This window comes from Thamnophis elegans, chromosome 1 (genome assembly GCF_009769535.1).
Source record: "Thamnophis elegans isolate rThaEle1 chromosome 1, rThaEle1.pri, whole genome shotgun sequence".
Classification (NCBI taxonomy): Eukaryota; Metazoa; Chordata; class Lepidosauria; order Squamata; family Colubridae; genus Thamnophis; species Thamnophis elegans.
In genome coordinates, this window is record NC_045541.1 from 122,938,303 (window position 1) to 122,961,780 (window position 23,478).

The 23,478-nt window shown below is 40.6% G+C and overlaps 1 protein-coding gene across 3 annotated transcripts in view; it reads right to left on the reverse strand.

Annotated features, from left to right (window-relative positions):
* STXBP6 (syntaxin binding protein 6) overlaps positions 1-23,478 on the reverse strand; it is a 109,804-nt gene that overhangs the window by 79,110 nt on the left and 7,216 nt on the right. For all 3 annotated transcript variants that reach the window (XR_004256429.1, XR_004256428.1, XM_032230110.1), the window contains exon 2: positions 3,488-3,670. Coding sequence is in view for 1 of the 3 variants with exons in the window: in XM_032230110.1 (XP_032086001.1) it covers positions 3,488-3,641 (154 nt within the window). In the remaining 2 variants the exon portion in view is untranslated. The remainder of the gene's footprint in view (positions 1-3,487; positions 3,671-23,478) is intronic.

Genomic DNA, 23,478 nt, shown 5'->3' on the forward strand with positions numbered 1-23,478 from the left:
AGTTTTAGTCTCCTGTGGTTTTCCAAATTTCTTTCCTAGAAGCAATAAAATTTCACAATTGCAGATCCAGAGTTTTCCAAACTTTTACTAGAATCAGCCATAATCAAATGGCTTAATAATTTGTCTTCCTCCTCATATTTCTCTTTGATCATAAAATCTCCCCCTTTGATCCCACTACTGTTTACTTTTCGTTAGAAAAACTACAACTAAAATATTGGAAGGTCACCAAAACTGATTAGGACAAGCAATCCCCCTCCAGCCTAATTCAGCAATTCTACTGAACTGGACCTTTGCAACTTGTCTTGGAGACAACCTAGAAGCTGCAGCTAATACAAAATATGGCGACAAGATCATGAGCCTGACAGCCCTGTCAAATAAAGAATCACATTCTGCCCTAAACAGAACAGCACCAGGATACAACAAGCAATGCCTTGTCAGAATTGAATTGGCATGTCTAGTCTGACCATTGAGAGAGCACATCTGCTGAAAATTCCCTCTAATTGTTAAGGTCCCAGAGCATGAATGAAATGGCAAGCCTTCTGTATAACACCCCGTTCTTTCCAGAAGAAAGTACAAGCTCACACTTTGTTGCAATTCCAGAAACACATGGAAACAATTTTATTTAAAAGTAGTTTCAGTCCTTGCTGACTAACTGTGGCTATCTACTGTATCTTGGTTTTTATTGGGCTTTTATATTTACTGTTTTTGTTTCTATGGTTATTCTGACTCCCTTATTTGTTATTATGTCTTTGAGTTTCTGTCTGTTGTTACTGTATGTCATTCAAAGTATTTTGTAACTGGGAAAGATTCGAAGCACTATAAAATAAAGTAAAAGGATTTGTGGAGCTGATTGCACCACTATATTTTTTTGTGGAAAAAATACATATTAAATACAGAGACCATTGGCAAGTTGTTCTTTTTTGGGTTAATCTCTGTCCTTAGAACTTGGTGTGCACAATCTATGAATTTATATAATTTAAAAGAATTAGCATGCTGTGACAATTTTTACATTTAAGGCATTTCTTTTTCTCTTCAAGCGAGTGTACGCAGCTTATAAAAATAAAATGTCATTTAAAAAAAAGATCATAACATAGGCTGGGTGAGAAATAAGTCAAGAGCCAGAATTCTCAGAGCAGAGCACATTTCAACAAAGAATCATAGATCTGGAAATGACCTTACTGTTGTTTCAGCTCCACAATCAGTATAGGATTTACCAGAGTATATCTAACAAATGACGATGTAGTTTGTTTGAATATCTTCAGCAAAAGAGAACTCACTCCAGTCTGTCCAGAAGTCAATTCCACTGGCTAACAATTGATACAATCAAGAACTTCCTTTAGATCTTTAATCTGACCCTTCTTGTAGTTATAACCCACTGATTCTGGTCCTGCCCTCCAGGACAATAGAGAATAATTTCTATACGACTGCCCTTTAGATAGCCCTTTAGACTATCATCATATTTTGTAGGTTAGATATAGTATCTAGGATCCAGCATGTTGTTGTTGTTGTTTTTTTTTGCTAAGGGTGATATCATAAGACACTTTCTCAAAGACTTTACTGAGATGCAGTTACACTTTCTATGTCATTCCCTTGATATATTACATCAATCTGAAGAAGATAAAAGTTGGTTCTGCATGATTTGTCTGCAGATCACTCATATTGGCTCTTTTTAATTGAAGCAACCATCTACGAGAGTTTCCAAAAGTAGTGCTAAAAAATAATATGAGGACTTGCCTGGTACACCGATGTCAAGTTGACAGGTATGCAAGTAAATAAGGTAACTTTGATTTTGTTTTGCTTTGGTAGCCAAGTTCATCCAAAAGAAAACTTTCAGCAGCCCCAAGCTTTTGAAAGATGAAATACAAATTGATTAGGTAAAAGCAACGAGGCTTAAACTACCAATTTGACAAGCAAAGTAAGCACTGATGCAATGGAATGAAGTGATATTCATCAGAGCATCAAATACATGAAATGCTATTAACTGCCTAAATGTATGCTTAGATATAAATTTTACAATTTTAATATTACTGGTGTAGAAAAGTAGAGGATAATCTTTTACCATTATAGTTTTACAGGTTGATGAGCAATACACATATATTTCAACAACAGCAAAGGGGGCAGAGGAGAAAATTCCATCTTTAAGGCAGGAAAAAATCCTTGATATGGACAATTCAATAACTTCATAGCTTAAAAATATATGGAAAAATCTCTACCAAGAAATCTGCCTGCACGTGTTTGAGTTGGGATAAGCAATATTCTTTCTTTGCTTTTTCTAAAGGTGATGTCATCTATTGTCAGCTATTCTTAACTTGCAAATCTACCTAGAAAAGTCCAGTTATCAACAAGAAATAGGACCATGTAGAAACCATGCCCAACACAAACACACTAAAGTTCAACAAGCCAACAAAACCAACACAACAGAGTAAATATATTCTGGAACTGTAATGGTCTGGTTGCTTAAATGTTGCACACTAACACACACAAACAACAATACAATGTTGGAATTTACCATTTATAATCTGGAAATCTCAACAGCACACTGCATTGGGTCCTTTGCATTTGCCTAGCATACAATCTACACATTCAATTCCTTTTGATGGGTTCGCAGTGCCCTGTGGTCACATTTACAAAATAATTTTTGCCAGAAACTGGTCCTTACTTCCAGTTTCCAGCAAAACATGTCCCATAGCAAACAATGGGTTCACTTAATAGCATTTGCTTAACAACTGCCACGAAAGAGATGCCTGCTTTATTACCATCATGACTTATGACCGAAATTTTGGGCTCAATTATGGTCGTAGGTTGAGGAATACCTGTGCTGTCTATACATGGAATAAGATGAACTAATTTTTTTTGTCTATTTGCGCACCCAAAATTCTTGATTGATCTACAAGCATGTATGATAATGTCTCCTTTAAAAACATAGGAAATATACATACAGAAATTTCTCAATGCAATACCAAAAATCCAGGTCCATTCTTTCACTGACACATTAGCAATGGCATTTGGCCTTATAAACGGGCTCATAGTGCTTTGTAGCATATTGCCCCTCACCAATCTGGATCCTCATTTAACCAACCTTGGAAGGATGGAAGGCTGAGTCAATCTTGAGCCCGGTCAGCATTGAACTCCAGGCAGTGGGCAGAGTTTGCTTGCAATACTACACTTTAACCACTCTGGTCCCAGGGCTTTGGGGGCCACATTAATGCCTAAAAGAATAGATCTTGTGAAGACTATGGCCAAATATTGAGAAATATTTGAAAGTCTATATAAGTATATTACTGACTCTATCTGTACTGACAAAACTCTGCCCATACCTTCCCTTTGTGATTTAAATATAGGAATACTGAAAGTTTATGCTCTGATTTTTCATCTAATTGTCTAATTAAAATTCATGATGGCACATTATTTTTATCCACATACAACATCAATCAACTTTTACAAACAAACTGAAAGGATAGCAGGATTTCAAAATGATTTAGCATACCTGACAAGCAAATGTAGGTTAAGTATTCACCCTGACCCCCAGTTGCCAGGAAAGGAATCTTTTTCTTCGTTCTCCTTTTTACTTGGACTGCACCCAGCATCCTTTCATCATGTGGTGCAAAAATCTCTTTATTGATAGCAGATTTGGCACTCATTATAAATCAGACACAGATGGAAGATGTTCCTAAAATGAATTTGTACAGCAAGTATTACATTTTTGAAGAAATATTTATATAACAAACTGGCTTTCTGTCCCCTCCCCTCTAATAAAAGTACATACTTGCATACACACATGTAGCCAAAATAGCAAATAACTTATTCAAATCTAGAATAATCTGCCATTTTGAACAACAGAAAGCAGTTCAGAGTCAGCTTGGTCAACATGGGTCTGGATGATTATTATCTTCAATATGAAAGGATGAAACTGAGGGTTAATATTGAAGGGAAGAGGGCTTTTTGGCTTTTTTTGTTTTAATAAAACAGTTTACAGTCAAAGATGAAGCAAGTAGGGTTTACAATATAATGATATGAGAAATTAGCAAGTTAGAGGGCCAGATATTAATGATAAATGTTAAATATTCACACATGGCATAAAAAAATCCCAGAGTATCTAAACATGAGGTGAATTCAGATGCAATCATAACTGAGCAACTTTCATAGAAATCTTGGCAAAAAGCATCAAATTTCATTTCAGGCTACTCTGCGTATTTGGTAAATATATTAATTAAAAGCACGAAGTGCAGAATATGTCTACAAGGAAGAATAGAAAAAGAGGCAGACCTATCTTTTATAGCCATGTCCATGCCTGAATAATGGTGCTCTAAGTATAGCATGCTGCTCAACCTCCCTTCCAAAATGTTTGAAGGTAAAGCACTTCAAGATTGTCAGTGGAAACACTTCTTATGTGTAAGAGAGAGAATGGTGGAAAACCAAAAAGAGCTACTGCAGCAGCTTTCATAACAATGATTTCATCCTTGGATGGTCTTTCTGCAGATCCAAATCAAAGGCTCTTTTGATCTCTACCATATTTTTTTTCCTGATCCAATCATTAGCAGGTATTGACTGAAAGGAGGACGATCCAAGGATATACTTTTCCCTGGAGGAGGTAAAATTGTTGGGAGGACTGCTTGGATCTCTAACTTTAGTCTTTACCCAATATTTCAAGTGGCAAATTCTCATGTGAGCCTGATGAGACTTAGCATCATGGCTCAGGTTCCAAATTTTGCTCCCCCACCCCCAAAAAAAACCTGTTCCAACTATCCAAGTGGAATGTCAGTCTCAGGAGAAACCAAGTCAGGAATCACTTCAGATTGATCTAACACAGGCACCATCAGAACAGCTGGAGCAGTCAGATGATAAGATAAGACCTCCAATCCCTTGTATCCATTGAACAAATCAAAGATATTCAATGAAGCTCCTTGCCAAGTAAAGGAGTAGCTCTCTTGATTAAAGGCAGCTAGCAGCAGCCTGATTTAAAAGGCAGCCTGGAGCCATGCTTCTTCATTGGAAGCAACTGTCCGATTTCCTGCTTTAGGGTGTGGCATTCCTGTGAACAGTGCTTGTAGAACTCTGATTTTTGAATGGCTGACAAACCTGATTCTGAACTTTGGACTGGAGTTTGATTACTCTTATGCTTGTCCTGTTTCAAAGTGAAACCAAAGCCAGCTTTCTTTCCAAGAAACTTTTGTTAGTTAACATTTATTTGCTAGGTGTTCCTGTTCCTTTCATGTTGAGTTGAATACATGAAAGGAACTCTTAAACAGGGATTTTGTTATTCGGTATTCATTTCTCAGAACTATTTGTATGCTTTGAAATATTACTGGCTCTGTGTACATTTTGGTTTTCTACTGTAATGTAATGGCAAACCTAGCAAAAACCATAATTATTGATTTTTAATAAAACATTAATCTATCTGACTGAGGAAATATGGATATTAAATCAAAAGGATTCATGATGAAAGAATGCTGACTTTCCTAATGCTTTCAAAACTTTCAACCAAAAAGACTTAATTGGTCATTAAGAAGATTATATGTGCCAATCTGTTTACCACTCACTACACCACGTATAGATTATCTTTATGGCCATTTTTTGATGGTTAGCTGAAATAGATTTTAAAGAACTACACCAAAAGTATTCAACACGATTCATCAAATTAAAAATCCAAACCATTATCTACATAAGTGATGGTAAAGGCGTGCCCACACCCAGAATTCAATGAGCCCCACCCACCTACACATACATATGTGATCTCCCTGGGGGGGGAGTTTTCACCCTCCCCAGGCTCTGGGGGCTTTTCTGAAGCCTGGGGAGGGTGAAAATGACCTCCCCGGCCCTCCGGAAGGCCGAGAATCAGCTGGCCAGTGCACCAGAGCTTATGGCTTTCGTGCCAGTAAATATGGCACACGTGCCATAGGTTCGCCATCACAGATCTAGATTATTTGTAGAATTCAAGAAAGCTGAAATATTTAATATACAGAATAATGTTCCATTCCTTACAACATGGAACTTCAGAATCAGTCTGATATACATCAGGCTAGAATTCTAGTCCCACCTTAGGCATGAAAGCTGGCTGGGTGATCCTGATAAAGTCAAGTGATAGTTTCTTGAGGAGAGGGTTTACCAAGGCCTCCTTAAGAGCCAGTAAGACCATTTTCTCCCTCAAGAAAGAATTAATCACTAACCAGACCCAATCATGCAGGCAGCCTTAACCAGCCAGGAAGAGCACAGGTGTGGCCGAGCCAGCAATTGCAACGGTTTGTCCATTTCCTTAGGTCCAACAGCATCAAACTACTCTCAAAGTACGGGAGCCTTAGCTCCCATAACCTCCATTGGTTCTGCCTCAAGACCGAAGTTCAATCTAGACCAAATATGAGCAACTTTATTTGCTAGATGGACAGCATATTCTTAGAGAGACATCCTCCCTCTCCCGATCTTAGTAGAACTTCTTCTAAGGAGGAACTCAGTCATCTGAAACATTCACTGAGTCACTATCGGTGGAGACACAGTTACATTTTGCCCTTTTACATAACAAGGTAGGCTCTAATAGCAGTTCTAGCAGCTCTTCAATCATATTTAACTCTTGTCTTTTGCCAGCAGCTTTCTACCATCTCTTGGGTCTTTTTCATTCCCTCAGCTCTTTCACATATCATGAAGAGCTATGGGAACTGTGGACATGGAGAAATTCAGGTGCAACTTTATCCAAAACTGTAGTCACTCTCCCTAATTGACCTAATTGATTCTAAGCAACCTGTACTGTCTTTATTTCATTACATACATACATACATACATACATACATACATACATACATAATCATAGTCATTATTCCATTTGTTACCAGCATTTAAATAGATGTGCCAAGCGATGGACCCATTGATCATCTTGAAATGTAACAGCACTCAAATCATAAGCATTATTAGATAGCTAGGTTTACCAAATACATCTTTAGTAAGCTTATAAAGTGAAATGGGATATGAAAAGAAATTATAGAAAATTTATTAATTTCATTATGAATTTGTTTTATTTTTTGATACAGCAGCAGAGCAAACCAGTTTACTGCTACTCAGATGCTTCTTATTCAAGACATAATAACATTGTCCAGAATGGCCTTATCAAAAGTGGGGCCTCTCATTTATTCATTCATTCAATTTGCCACCCATCTTGTTTTAGATCAGTGGTCCCCAACCTTTTTATCGCCGCGGACCAGTCCGCCTTTGATAATTTTACCGTGGCCCGCTGAGCGCGCGCAGGGGTGGGGGGGGCGTTGTTTTAAATCCACCTTCCCAATTCAACACCTGAATCATATCCCACCTTCCATTTTGTATGTAGATTTTAAGGAATAAACAGCTGAATTAATCAAGGTCAAAGATAAAAAGAGCAAGGGCAAAATTAAATAAGCCAGAGGATAGCAATGTAAAAAGAATACAGTATTAAGGAGAGAAAGGAGAAGAAAAAACCTCGCTTCTGCTGAGGTCAGGGAAATGTTTGATACTGATCTGGCTGGGTAAGAGTCCAAGAGTCCATATCGCCAATAACTACACGTGGGGGGAAAGGAAATGTGTTTTGTGAGGAAGAGAAAGAGCGCGCTTCACCGATGCCCGTTGGCGAAATTTCGGAAGAGAGGCAAGAGACTTCAGGCACCGAGCCCCCACCCCTGGCTGCGGCAACTGGAGCGGGCGGGAGGCAGGGAAGGGGTGGGCAAGACCGCCGCTTTTCCACCATGCGCTGCAATAGCGGCAGCGGCAGCCTGAATCTGGCGACTGCCCCTCACCACCTCAGGCGGCGCTCATACCCTCCCCTTTCCTGCGCTACCATTAGACTCCTCTCAGCCCCCCACCCACGCCCGCGGAGGGCGCCCGCACGCCAAAATCGCGCACCCCCCATCTCCTCTCAAAAGACCCCCCCGCCCTCGGCTGCCCGACGTTCTCTCTCTCTCTCTCTCTCTACCTCTCCCGCCGTTCCTTCTCACAAGCCAAGGCCGGGCGGGGAAGCGCCGTCTCCGTCCCGGGCGCGCCGCCCCTCCCTGGGCAACTCGGAGACGACTGAGCCGAGGAGGACAGCGAGAAAAAGAAGAGAGCGGCCAGCAACGACCGCCGGGGAAGCCGCCAGGGCCTCCAAGGGCTCCGCTTCCAGCGCATGGTCCGCCCCCTCCTCGCCTCGCTTCCAGGCGAGCCGACTGAGGCGAGAAAGGAGAAAGAGGCGGAGGCGTTCACTGAGGGGACGGCTGACTCGGGGAGGGGGCGGAGGTGGTGTAGTAGCGGGGGATTGTTCCTCCTCGCCTCACTTGCTCCTGTGCTTCCGCGCAGCTCCCCCCCTCCGGCGACGGCGCTGCATGAGTGAAGAGTCGGCCGTTGCATGGCCCCCGGCCGCTGCGCAGCCCGGTGCCAGGTACTCCACGGCCCGGCACCGGTCCGCGGACCGGGGGTTGGGGATCACTGTTTTAGATGACTCTTTTTGCAAGTACCTCACATGCTGATGGAAAAGATACATTTCTACCTATTTACAATAGCGACCTTAATATGGCATGGCAGTTCTCAGCAAGAAACATACAAATATACAGGAGTAAGCTACACTTCCAGTGGTATCAAAAAAAGTATTCAATTGGTTTTAAATATATTACTTTTTTCTCTTATCCCTTGATATCTCTCCAAGAAAGTTTGCATTTCAGCCAAACCTTCTTAGTTTTTTGAAGACAACAATATCTAGTTATCAGTTACCTGCCAGAAATCTGCATGGATCTACAGATGTTTCAACAAACTTGAAACAAAATACTTAAGTTCTAAGAATTTAGCATTAAAATCAGAATAAAGCAAAACTCCAGCTGTTCCAAATTCTGCCATTAAGCTGTTCTGTGGTCTGCGCTTAGGGCATGATTTTTTCCCAACTTTTTCTCATCCTAGTCAATATAGCAACAGAGATCTGTCATTACAGGTGTGCACAACCTTTGAGGGAGAATTTTTCCCATCTAAAGTAACTCCTAAGCATCAAAATGTTCAGCAGCCACATTATCTCAAAGGTTTGGAGCAGCTACTATGGGAACTTCTCTTTGCCATCTGTGTATTCACATATACCTGGACAATGCGCAAAGCCTCTCAAAACGATTTTGCCAAGTCTTTATGAGACAGAGGTTCTAAGTTTTAAATAACATGTCCAGAGGAGCACTTTATCTGCTTCATAAAGCAGCCTTATGAATGGTTTTGCACAGCCCAAATGACCATGGCATAAACTGTTTCTAGATTAAGTTGGATGAGTGACATGGGATGTAAAGTGCTGGATAAAAGCAGCATGAATAGGTATAGTTCACTGAGTTCAGTTTGTCATCACCAGCTGCACTACTTTTAGCTGGATAGGACTGGCATTATTACTATCCCAGCATGCCCTGAAGTTGCCACCTGTACTGTAATGGACAATGTAGTAATTGGTTACAATTTCCACAAAAGTATAAAGCAGAAATAAATATCAACATATAGTGGGGGCCTTAAAGATGATAGCCAACATTGGCATGAATTGGATTTGAAAGCAAACTGGCAGCCAATGCAGCTCACATAACAGCGGTGCTACATGTACCATCCTAGGGATGGCCAATACTTTCCATACCATTGCATTCTGTACCAGCTGCAACTTCTCCGTACTCTTCAAAGATAGCTTTATAGGACACACTGCAATAATCCAAATGGAAGATGACCAGGACAAAAAGATGAGTGACTGGGTTTCACGATTCAGGAAAGAGCACAACTGGCTACAACCCAAATTTCCACAAAGATCCTCCTAGCCATGACTGCCACTTGATCTCTGAGAAGGGGTTGTGAGTCCAGAAGGACCCCCAAGTTGCACACTGGGACTGTCTGAGATAGTGAGAGATAAATTCCAGATCCTGAGACTCCATGCACCCATAGCCACTCCATCTTTTCAGGGTTCAGCTGAAGCTACTGTCCCCCATCCAGATCTCCACAGCTTCCAAGCACTACAAAAGGGCAGACACATCATCATTTGGGTCACCCATGATTGAGATACCGTTTTCCTGAAAATAAGACCTAGCATGATTTTAAATGCATGTGCCTAATATAAGTCCTACCTCCAAAATAAGCCCTACTTAAGAACCTGTGCGGCCACCTGGCCACCAATTTCATCTGGTTGCTCGCAGTGCTGCGGCCACAAGGGGAGGTGACCTGCCTCACACACCCTGCACCTATTTACCTCAGGGCCCCTGCAGCCAGGCCATCCATTCCATGACACCTACTTTGTGGTGGCAGCAATGGCAGGCATGTGCAGCAGGAGCCCACTTGGCCGCCAGCCCACTTCTGCTTGCTCATGGCTGCAACAGAGCAAGAAGCTGAGTAGCATGTTGGTGCAGGGGGCAAGGCAGGTGTCAAGGTATGGTTGACTGGCTGCAGGGGCCCTGAGGTAAGCTATTGTGGGGAGTGGTGGGGCAGCTCTACCACCCCTCTCTCACAGCAGTACTGGTGTGCTGCGTAGCCTCCAGTTACACCATGCGCAAGCAGAAGAAGTGGGCCTCCTGTACATGGGAAAAACATAAGACATCACCTGAAAATAAACCATGTGCTTATTTTGGGGGTCAAAAGAAAATAAGATTCGGTCTTATTTTCAGGGAAACACAAGTATAGAGTTGAGTATTATCATCTTAAGTGATGATACTTTATTCCATAGTGCTGGATGAGCTCACCCAGCAGTTTCATATAGATTTTAAAAAGGAACAGAGACAGCACACCAAGCACTGCAGCAGCAGCAACAGCTCTCCACAGAGGAAAGTTCAGGGCTGGACCTCTCACTCCTTATCAACAGTGACTGGGACCATCCTTTGAAAAAGGAGCCTAACTGTGCCCCCCAGCCCCAAGTCTTACAACCAGCCCAAAAGAATATTGTGGTTGACAGTATTAAAAGCACATAAAATCAAAGAAAGCAAGGATGGCTGTACTATTTCTACCTTACTCTTGGTACAGATCAACATTGTTTCTGCCCATAGCTGGACTCAAAACCTGATTAGGAAGTTATTTATTCTCTTATTAATCTCTTCTTCCAGGACGTATACATATAGCATTCCTATTTTCCCACAGCAACCATACTATAAAGCAGAGGTACTGTTTATCCTTTTTTGAATATTTTTTGAACTTTTAAGATATGGAGACTTTTTAAGATTTAGAATTTCCCAGCCAGCATAGAGTTGAAGTTCTTGCATTTTAAGCTGCCATATTTGAGAAATGCTGATTTATACAAAGATTTCTGAGTGGCTGGATTGAAACCTGACTCTTCCCGATTATAGTTCATGAGAATTTATAAGATTGAAGCTTTCATAATACAGAGCAATAATTCACCACTGTATAAAACTGCATTTTTTACTAGCTTGCCTTACAAAATGCAGGAACAGGTGAAAAACTATTTATTGTGTTACTCTTGTATTATTATGCAAGAAAGGTTATTAACACAATGTAGGGAAAGTTGCTATAATCCAAGGTTTTGAACTTAAACAGGAAACAAAAGTATTCACGGTGCAAGGTTAACCATTAAAACCTTGGAAAATGTTTCATCAGCAGCTCCATCAGCATTTCATACAAAAAAAACTATTTACATACTGTATTTCTTGTCTTATATAAACATTCTCAATATGTTAAAGTCACAAGGATACCAGTTCATTGTTGCTTTCACAAAGTTGATAACAAGGCAATTCACAGGAACATTATAGTTTCAATTACACAGCAGTATAGTTGTTTTAATTGTTGCTAGTTGTACATCACCCAGAGTCATGTTCAGTGAGTTAAATGGCCATATAAATTTGCTAAATTTATATGGCCATATTTTAAAAAAAGCAGAGTGAAATGCAGGTATGCAACAAGCAGGTGCAAACAGGCTCAATACAGAGAGTGCTAGATAAACCCCAAATATTGATATTTGGTTTAACATTGCTTGCTAACTAAATTGAATAACTGATTAAGTTCACATGTCAAATTTAATAATAAATCATGATTTCTAAACTACAACAGCCAATTCATATAACAAAACCCCAAAGTAAAACCTAGTAATTACTGTATGTTTTATGAGGGACAGGCAATTTGTTATTGTACCATATATCTCACCAATTTCCAATTGGCAGCATCTTTCTACTGAATTAGCAATAGGTGACAACTTCAGATTTATTTCTCATCATGAAGAACATTGTTAAAAAAATTGAGAGTTTTCCAGAACTCCAGGTTAAAAGACAATTTAAAGATTTGGTTTACATTGCTGTAGAACAGGAGTGTCAAACTCAATTTCATTGAGGGCCGCATCAGGGTTGTGTTTGACTTTGGGGTGGGTGGGCGGAGTGGGCGTAGCCATGGTGGGCGTGGCTAGCTCAATGTCACTTTTAGCGAAGGATGCCTGTGATGGCCTGAGCATTCTGCCGGAGAAAACAGGCTCCCAAGCTCCGTTTTCAGCTGCAACTGTCTCCTGCAACCCTCTGCCAGCAAAAACAAAGCAGCCTTCCTGAGCTCCATTTTTGCTGGCAGAGGCACCGGAGACCAGTCCTTCGCGACAGCCCTGGGGCCAGATCTAACTACCCCATTGGCCAGATCTAAATACCCCACAGGCCAAAAAACCAGCCCCCGGGCCTTGAATTTGATACCCCTGCTGTAGAATATGAAGGCAGAAAATCAGGGAAAATTCGTCTCAGTAGACAACTTGTTACTTTCTTTTCCTTTTGATAGCCTGAAAAAGAAATTAGACATGTACTTTCAAGGTGTGGGTACATTAACATGAAATTGGTAATATTCTGAACTGGTCTGGAAGTAAATTTAACAAACAAACATAAATAAAAATAAATAGTTGGGTTTAGCAAAATTTGTTTTCAAGTAGTGCAGCATCTCAATTGTTCAACTCTATGTTAATATTATGTACAAAGTAGGCCATCATAACTTTGGCAGTTATCTTTGATTTTAAAAACCCTTATATTTTTGTGTGAACATAATAAGGAAGAACATAGTAGAATAAGAGCAGTGTCCAAAATAAGAGGCAATGTTAACAGTTATTAACAATTATTAAGAGTGTTAAGATTTTTGCTTTAAAGAAAAACTATTCTACATTTATCAGAAATTGAATTATGTAGTAAATAAGATTCCACATTGCTTGCAGTTTTATTTCAGGCATGAGAAATCTCTCTAAGATAGTCAATAGTGGCAAGACATAACCTTGACTCTTTTACAATGAAACTTTATGAAATGTAATTCATATCATGAAATGTGGAATACAACTATAAGAATATTGAAACATGTATGCATACCCGTCTCTGTTTTAAGAGCTGACTACTTCTTTCACACATTGCAGTAAGGAATGAACAGCCAAAGGAATTTTAGCTGCTTCATGAGCCTTATGAGAACGATCTGACACTACAATAAAATGTTTTTTTTTCATGTATCAGGACTTTTATTTTTGCCTTTATGGGTGTTTTGTAAGGCCAGTACATTTAAAGTAGTAACAAGAATAAAGATAGCAGCCTTTTTTTATAGCCGTCTAGATTTGGAATCTATCTAGTCATATCCAAGCACAATTTCAGATATAAGTATTTCAAGACAAAATAAGAGGATCAGGACATAAATGGCAAACAAAATGGAGAATGACCATTGGCTTACCTGAAGGGTCCTTTTCTGTGCACTGCGGGAGAGTCCAAGCATGGGTTAAATTAGCCTGGTTGCCCTGGGACTGAGGAATCGTTTTCCTTAGCCGCGCCTCTTGGTGCTCCTTAACGCCAGATTTTTGACCAGTCCTGGAACCAGTGAAGGCTGAAGTTCTGATGATACAATAGAAGGAACTCCGAGTTGACGCGATGGTCCCAAATCTCTGGACCTGAAGACCCAGGGCGGGTTTGGACTCTCCTGCAGTAAACAGAAAAGGACCCTTCAGGTAAGCCAATGGTCATTTTCCTGTGCACTACTTGGAGAGTCCAAGCATGGGGCATACCCAAGTTACATGTCACTAGGGTGAGAAGAAGTTCTATCCTGGGATTGGGTCATGGAAACAACCCCCTGGAGAACCCGCCTGCCGAAAGATGCCTCAGCTGAGGCAAGCATGTCCAATTTATAGTTTCTGAAAAAGGGCAATGCGGATGACCACGTAGCTGCTCTGCAGATTTCGTCTATGGTAGCCTGGGTTGTCCAGGCAGCGGTGATGGCAGCACTCCTTGTAGAGTAGGCTGGGATCAGGTGAAGTACAACTCTGTCCGGATGCATGATACATAAGTCCTCTTGGACAGATAGAGCTGCCAGTTCTGATATTCTCCTTGCAGATGTTATAGCAATTAGACAGACAATCTTAAGAGTGAGGTGCTGAAGAGAAGTCGTGTGAAGGGGCTTAAAAGGAGCTAAAGTGAGAGACTGTAGGACCACCGATAACTGCCAGGTTGGGTACTGGTGGACCACCGGAGGGGAAGGCACGGATTGGAGGCACCCTTAAGGAAGCACTGAACCCTTGGTATTCTGCTGAGGGGCTGAGCCGAAGCCCCAGACCAAATGGTGGATAATGCAGCAACCTGGCGTCGAAGGGTGTTGGGAGTGATTCCCCTATCGAGGCCCTCCTGTAGAAAGTCCAATATACGGGGAACTGGTGCTGTGACTGGATCAAGCTGGAAGTTGTCACACCACTTGGTGAAAGTGGTCACGTGGAGTCATAAATTCTGGTCGTCGCCTGGATGCCTAGATGGTACGTATCATCTCTTCCGTAGAAGAACTCGAGGAACCTTCAGTGTTGTGGCCGAATTGGGATTTGTAGGTATGCTTCCTTTAAATCTACGGACATTAGGAGGTCTCCTTGGAGAATCTCTGACAGGATGGTTTGCAGGGATTGCATTTTGAACCTCCTGTATGCAAGATGATAGTTGAGGTTCTTGAGGTCTGTTCTTGAGGTCCAAGATTGCCCTCCACCCCTCTGAGCTCTTAAGCACCAGGAAGAGGATGGAATAAAATCCCCTCTGCTCCTGGTCAGATGGTACCTGCTCTATGGCATTGATCTCCAGGAGATGATGGATCTCCTGGGTCATGAGGTCCCTCTTGAGAGGGCAGGAGGGGGTGGGGCATTGGATGAAATTCCTTGGGGGGGGGCATGAGACGAACTCTAGCAAGAGTCCCTCCCTGACAGTCTGCAGGACCCAGGCGGTCTGTTCCCATTGGGATACGAACTCCCCGATGGGAAGAGACCTTTGGTGGTCACTTGGATTTGTGGAAGGGCCTGTGGGAAGCACCGACATGGTTGGATCTGTGGAAGTTGAACTGCTGCCTACCCCTGTCCCGAAAGGACTGTCTGTCTTGGGATCGATTGGTGGGTTAATTGTACGATCTGGGGGCCGTGGAGGAAGAGAATGAGGAGTTGGTACAAAAGGACTGCCTCCTGAAATAAGGAGTGGACTTACGATCCTGCTTCTTGGTCAGGGTGGGAAGGATCTTCCGCTTATCCGTAGATTCAATTAGGAAAGGGTCCAAGATCTCCCCAAATAGCTTGGTTCCCTTGAAGGGAGCACAAGCAAGCTTCCACTTGGCCTTCTGGTCAGCCTGCAAGTGGCGAAGCCAGACGAGGTGTCTAGAGGTGACATTGGATGCTAACACCCTCGAGGCAAATTTTGCCGCATTAAGCGAGGTGTCAGCCGAGTACCGGGCTGCTGCAATGATCTTTGTCACATCCTGGAAGAGGTGAGTGTCCTCCACTGGAAGCTTACACTGCAGCTCACATAGCCAAATGATGGAAGCCCTGTTAAAGAACGACGAGGAGGAAGACGCCTTAATGGCCCAGGCTGCCACTTGATGGGTCTTGTGGAAGGCCTTCTCCGCCTTCTTGTCTTCTGCCCGTCCTATCCAGCTGGCCACTGGCGGTGATCTGCGGGAGCCGGACAAGTCAGCAAATAAGCCCTTCAAAATGGCCCTTCAAAATGGCCAGCGCACTGGTGCGAGGGTGGAAGAGGAGAAAATGGTGGCTGAGCGGTTTAAAAGCAACTGCTAGGCTCTCTGCGGCTTGGCGGCAGACAAAAGGCTAAAATTAGACTACTGAGCGCTCTCGGCTGCCGCCCAGAGCTCTGCCGCCCTTCGGGAAGGAAAAAAACCTCTTTAAGCAGTGCAGCATTCAAGCAGTGCGGTCAACGGAGCACCCCACACCTTCGCTCCTACCTCACACGCTGTCCTATGCAGAAGGAAAGGGAAAACGAAGAAAAAGGAGGTTAAAAAGAACAAAAATGAATTTCAGGAAGACAAAAAAAAAAAGATAAATGGCAAGGAAAAACAATGAAGGTAAAAAAAAAGGAGAGTCCAACCCTGATTTAAACAGAAGCTGGAGCTCACAATTTTAGTCCTTAATCAGGCAGATTGAGGAAAAAATATGGCGTTAAGGAGCACCAGGAGGCGTGGCCAAGGAAAATGATTCCTCAGTCCTGGGCAACCAGACTAATTTAACCCATGCTTAGACTCGCCAAGTAGTGCACAGGAAAGTTACTGAAAAGAGGACTTACAGAATCCTCTATAAATCATTCCATTATTTTAAAAGATAATGTGCAGAAAAGGGAATAATAGTTCACCATATGAAATAAAGACCATTTTATATTACAAATACTATTCCTATGGTGTGAAAGATTCTTCACTGCAGAATGAATAATGAGCAAGTCTTTTCTATTACTGTTATGTGAGATACCATTAAAGCATCACAGCCATGGCATTTACTTGGCTTTCTCCCAATATCCCAAGCATGAAACTGAGATAAAACACCAATATCTCAGTTTCTAGAAATGGCAGGAAGCCAAACATGGGAGGGGGGACGGACCCAACTGCAACACAGAATTTAAGCATCTCTTTATTTTGAAGGGTGAGGGTAGGAAACTGCTTAAAGAAACCCAATGAGCATGAGAAAAAAATATTATTATTTCATTCCATGAATTTATAGTGACAACAATCAAGTGACGTTAAACTTATTCATTTTAAATAAAGGGCTCAGAATGTCTTTTATCTATAGTGCTTTTAATACATCCTTCTAAAGAAGATCAAGTTTGAATGACCTTACAATACCTAGATTTACAAATTGTTTTCAGAATATTTAGTCATTCTGTTGCATCAGTCATGAGATAGATGTGTTTTGCTTACAGCATATTTTGATGAGTAATGAATATGATTTCATGTGGACACAATGGATGCAGCTATTTCTCAAGTCACATACCGCACATGACACAGAAGCTGAATTCAGGAGGTCATAAGCAATAGTTCAAATAATTGAGAAAGATTAATAAATGATGAGATTAGCACATGAACATAATTAAGTAAATATTAGAAGCATGAATCCAGCACCTTGCTTTATTATCAGAAGCAGTTTTTGCTCTGACTGCTTAAACTATTTCCAAATAGTCCTATCCGAATGCAAAGTGCAAAAAAAAAACAAGAAGCCAATTGATCTAGGAAAATTTGATACCACTTTTTTTTAAAAGCAATGATTTTATTGGTTTACACTAATCTCCAGATTACAACAGCAGTTGGGAACAGGATTGTCACTAAGTGATGTGATCATAAAGCACAATATCATATGAAAACATTGCTTAGAAATGACAATCCCGCCAGTCCTGGCTGCCATTGTAACATATGTTACTAAATGGTAAGAGGAGGAAGTCCCAGGTTATGTAGCTTGGGGGTGGGGGTGGGAGGGTGCTGCAGCACGTAGCTTGGTGGGAAGAATGGATTGGCTGGAGAGGGAAGTGGATTGATGGACACTATGGAGTGCAGGTGGGGGGCTACTGAGGGCAGGTCCACACTATAGAGCAGTGGTTCCCCCCTTTTTTGGCCATGCCCCACCTAAGCATCTTTAAAATCCTGATGCCCTCCTCCCATGACATATAATTCTTACTTTACTCAAAAAGTGAACTCTAAAGTGAATTCCTCACACAGAGGAAACTCAAAAGGCCATTAACTTGGTTTAAACAAGGTTCAAATTGCCCCCACTAAAAATCAAATTGTCCCTCTGTGGGGTGTGGGGCCCACCTTGGGAACCACTGCTATAGAGTATGAGATCTGCGACAGACTTACAGGAGCAGACTTGTGACCTTCCTTCTTGTCAACCCTTTTATTGACTTTGCTTGTGGGAAGCTGACAAGGAAGGTTGCAATGGCATAAATGGCAATCACATGTTTGCAATTCACTGTGACATTGTAATCACAAGCCAGGTGCCTGAGCACCCAGAACAGAACCAGGTGATTGTGGGGAGACTGTGACAGCTGCAACTTCACAGATCAGTCATGCAATCCCTGATTGACCACTAGTATAATTCTAAACAGTCACCAAAAGACTGGTCATAATTTGAGAACTACCTCTATTGGCTATTCATAATGGCAAATAAAGGCAATAATTACTTTCCTTAAGTAAAACAGGACTACCCAACCCTCAGGCCACTGCCCACTACAGGGCCATGGACTATTCAGAATTGGGCCATGTGAGGGGCTGGCTGGAGTATACACGCATGTGCACGCAGATCAACTTGCATGAGCGGTGGGGTGGTGGGCACTTCTACAAGTCGGCCCGCTCCTTGTGTAAGTTGAGCTAGGTGCATGTGCATCGCACATGATAGCCCACCACTCCCATGGCCCAGTTTCCCTCTGTCTTTCTCCAGCTGGGCCACCAAGCCACAAAGGTTGCACACTGCTGAAGTAAAATATGGATTTTGAATAATCAAGCACAACGTATCTCGAATAAGAGCATGAACATAGTAACCACTAGAAGATGCTTTCCAAATGCCTAAAAGAAGAGCAGAAGCATTGCATGATTTGCTAACTGCAAAGAAATACGTTTTGTTTTCAATTCCTTTTTTATCTTACTTCTATATGTATATATGTTAAATGAGTAGGCATAGAAATCTAGAAGCATTCAATAGAAGGCAGAATTTCTTAGTGTACAATAGATTTTGAAAAGAACCTTTTGGGAAGATACACTTTATTGTCGAAAACTTCATGTGAATTAAGTGTGATGTCATACTTTGGAAGACATCCAACTGGTGTCTAGCTGTGTATATGTCTGTGAGAGAATTAAAAAAGGAGAAATCTAATGGTTTGCAGATTCAAATAAAAATTAAAGTATCTCAACATCTTTGCTCAATTTGGGAGTTGTCTGAACCTGTAAAGGTATTCTTGTTTCTTTTGGGTTATTTTGTTGTTAAATTACACTGATTTTTATGTGCTTTATGCAAGGCACTGAGAGACACTGGATTGCGGCAGGGAAGCTATATGGTTAATACATAAATAATGTGCCTACTGTGACATTTCATGGAGATGTCAGATGCAGCTACTGTGACATATAGCTTTCTCACATTCAACTTAGACGGCTCTAAATACAATATAGGCTTGTTTTAAAAACCAATTAGACACTAAAGCTGAAACAACAAATAGACAACATGTTAAATAATTCTGTTTTCTAAAGAAGGACGTGTGAACTGCAAAAAGAGAAATAGATGCAGATGTAATTCTCTTACAACTCGGCACATTACGTTGTAATTCTCAGTTTTCTGACTTGTATCGGTATGCAATAACTGCATATTTTCAATATCACTAAACACTGTTAATATACACAAATCTTTTTTTTTTTGAATGGTAAAGCAGTTCAAAATACGTTCAGTATCCCACTTGATTGAAAAACTAATTCAAGTTGCTATAGAGTTCTCCATTTCTCTCAGTAAGGGTAACTTCATCTGACTTAAGCCCACAAATCCAGTCTCAGAAAACAGTCCCATTCTAATTACATCATATTTATTTAGAAGCAATATATAAGCCATGTCAAATTCTAAATAGTAGGCAGTTGCAAAAAAACAATTTTTGGCTAGCCCATCTTAACAAACATAAGTGTTAACATGAAAAATGAGCCAGGCTGCTGTAGACCAGCTATTTCTGTAGAAAAATATTGCACAATTGGCTAAATCAGAAAATGTTTCTTAATATTATTGAGTATAATATGAACTGCTAGAGGGAATGTTCTATCAGCTCTCCTTTTCATTTCCAAAAGGCACACTGTACAGTGAAGGCTAAGCAGAAAGAAAAGAAAGACGGCAATTGCATTAATAAACATTCTCAGGTTTTTCTTGGTGAGATTGCAACAGATTTCCTTTGATGAGGAAATATACTCCACATATTGGAACCAAATACTGGTGCAATTTCTTCTTTTTGTTTTCACATATACAGCTTAGTTGTTGTTGTTGAAAGAAACACAGAAGACTAAGGAATCCATTCCGTTGTTTTATTCTTAAAGTAGGCTATTAAATTAAGTAGAACCTTGTGAATAATTATATACTAGGTTTTTCTTACCTCGTGTGGTGAAACATTAAACTATAAGCATACTATCAGATGAAACATAAATTAACATCTTTGTATGTTCCCCCCCTCTCTTCTCTCCACAACTAGTACATTTGATGAAGTTGTAAAAAAAAATGTTCTAGAAAATAATGCAACATCAATTCAACTTGGGTATTTTTTTAAAGACAATGTTGGCAGCAAGTATTTTTTTGAGCCTTTTTGAATTAACACTTAGATTGTCCAAAAGAAAGGGTAAAGGATTCTTCCAGTCCCCAAAAGAATTTCAAAAACCTTCATATCATCTCTGGATTCACATATTGATTTAAGAATGTGTTAGCATTCTAGAAGAAAGAATTGCACTATTCTAAATTTAAGCACTTGCAGAAGTAAATACTTCAATTCTACTGCAATAAAGTCTCTAATGTATTGGTTTGCCAGAGCCCCATTGAATGAAGAGGAATTATCTTGGGCTGCATATATAATATAGTTAATGTATTTAAATCATATAATAATGTTAAAAATTATGATCTTGTGGGGTTGCAGTACTTGCTGCCCATGCAGCCTACAAGCGGTGAGTTGGACATGCCTAGTCTAAAGAAAAGATGTTTTACATGTCAATCCTAGAAAATTTCAGCTTATTTAAATACATAGGTCTATTGAAGTTCACAAGACAACTATAGTAGGTTCTGTAGCATATACAATTCATTTGCCAGTACAAAATAATTCTTTGCCTAGCTTGAAAAGTTACAAAGGGTATTTTTAAAAATTATAAAAATAAATTTGAGGCTACATGGTTACTCTTTAAGAATATTTGTGTTCAACAGCATTTCTGGACACATAACTAGGATTAAGATAAAGGTTCTCCTCGCACATATGTGCTAGTCATTCCCAACTCTAGGGGCGGTGCTCATCTCCTTTTCAAAGCTGAAGAGCCAGTGCTGTCCGAAGAAGTCTCTGTGGTCATATAGCCAGCATGACTAAACACCACAGGTGCACGGAACACTGTTAACTTCCCACCAAAGGTAGTCCCTATTTTTCTACCTGTATTTTTTACTTGCTTTCGAACTGCTAGGTTGGCAGAAAGAAGCTGGGACAAGTAATGGGAGCTCACTGCGTTACGCAGTGCTAGGGATTCGAACCGCCGACCTGCCGACATTTCTGATCGTTTTAAAATATGAAATTATTAACAACATTCCTGAAAAGGTAACAATTATTTGGTGAAGCAACATGAAGATGAATGGGTGTTACTAAAGAACAAAAGGTTTGATTACATAATAGTAAGTCCTGTCTTTCAGAACCAAGGATTGAACTGCTATTTACTTTTTATGAAAAGATACACCTTGACAAAATGAACAAAAAAAGCAGCCAAGCTGATCCAACATACGTAAAACTAACACTACCACCCTTCAAATCAGATGAGGCAGCAAGCCAACACAGGAATTTTAAAACAAGAAACATTTTATCTTAGTGTAGAATTGGCTTTATTACCCCACACCTGATTAATTGTACCTGAACCTTTCTAATACAAAGTTAGCATTCCTCCTTTCCTAACATGCTTTATGGCAATATTTTTATTGTCTAAATTGGGAGTAAAGAAACAATTCTATTTTTTTAAGTTTTAGGTCCTAAGAAGCACATCCAAAATATGCCGTTACAGAATGCATAACAATAATTTCCATTATGGAAAAGTGCACATGTGAATCTATGTACAACTATATACATAGATTAATGCCATCTGATGGCTTGCTGGCTGTTTTCTATACTCAAATCATAATTCAAATGCAGAAGCAAAAAGGAGAATATTTTTGAAATCTCAGTTCATTTCATACACTACCACATAAAAATATAATGAAGCAAATATGTGAGAGCCGTACAAGAAGTCTGGATAGGAACAAAGTAAAACATAAACACAAAGCAATAATGTTTAATTATTGTGGAGAAAACATTGCTCATATTAAAGGGAAACTTTAGAGAACTGCTAGATAATTAATGCTGTTTGGTTACCAGGATTCTCAAAACAGAACATAGTGTTTTCATGTTAAAATTTTCTGCTTACCTTTGACTATATTCTGACATCACGCAAGGCCAAGTGTTTTAAACCCTACTAAGTTGCCCAAAGATACAAGCAACTGGATAGCTTTAGAACAGGGGTCCTCAAACTTTTTAAACAGGGGACCAATTCACGGTCTCTCAGACTGTTGGGGGGTTGGACTGGCTGGGCGGGTGTGGCTAGGTGGTCTCTCTCTCTCTCTCTCTCCCCCTCTCCCTCCCTCCCTCTGGAAGCTGGGGAGGCCAAAAACAGACCCATTTTGGCCTCCAGAACCATTTTGTCGCCCCAAAACGGGCCCATTTTTGGCCTCCTGAAGCTTCTGAGTGTCCCATTTTTGGCTTCCTCGGTCTCCAGAAGATAGAGGAGGCGTTGTGCCGATGTGGGTGGGGCAGCCTTGTTGTTCCTCAGGTGCAGATTAATAACTTTGGTGGGCCGTATTTGGCCTCCGGGCCATAGTTTAAGGACCCCTGCTTTAGAAAATAAATGAATGGATCACAATTCCAATTATCCTGATGTAACCATTTTGACCTGGTGAATGTTGAAACTTCAGTTCTGAGCTAGCAAATCACTGCCCTACAAAAATTAACGTTAAAGTCCTGACTAAAGTAGGCCAACAGTATCATAACTGGTCAAAAAGCCCAGACCATCAACCTGTAAAAATACCATAATCACTGAACCATAACACACCAATGAACTTAAAACCAGCTTATATTTAAAAGTAAATAGCTTGACACATTTATAGCCCCATAGTTATACTGCTGAAACTTGAGTAGTTGATTACTGCAAAGTTTCAAATCTTACTAGGCTCTATATACCTATAAAGTATATTATTCATTTCTTTAAAACTTTATCCATGAGATGTATACAGCCCATCTTCCCTTATTGCCTCAGAGCAAGGAGATATGGATATTAAATCATATGAATTGGGATTTCTCAGATTTGGGTAGCCAGATATTTATTTGATGGGTTCAAACCCTCTACTGGGAATTGAAGTTATTGATCCTGGGACTTTAGATGAGTGTGTAGTGTTAGAATTCTTGATTTTAAGGAAAAAATAAAACTAAATACTGTATAGTCAAATATTTATCTTAAACTTCAAAGAACTTATTTCAATAACCCTAGAGCAACAATTAAGTTCATCTAACAGATAAAATTGCTCAG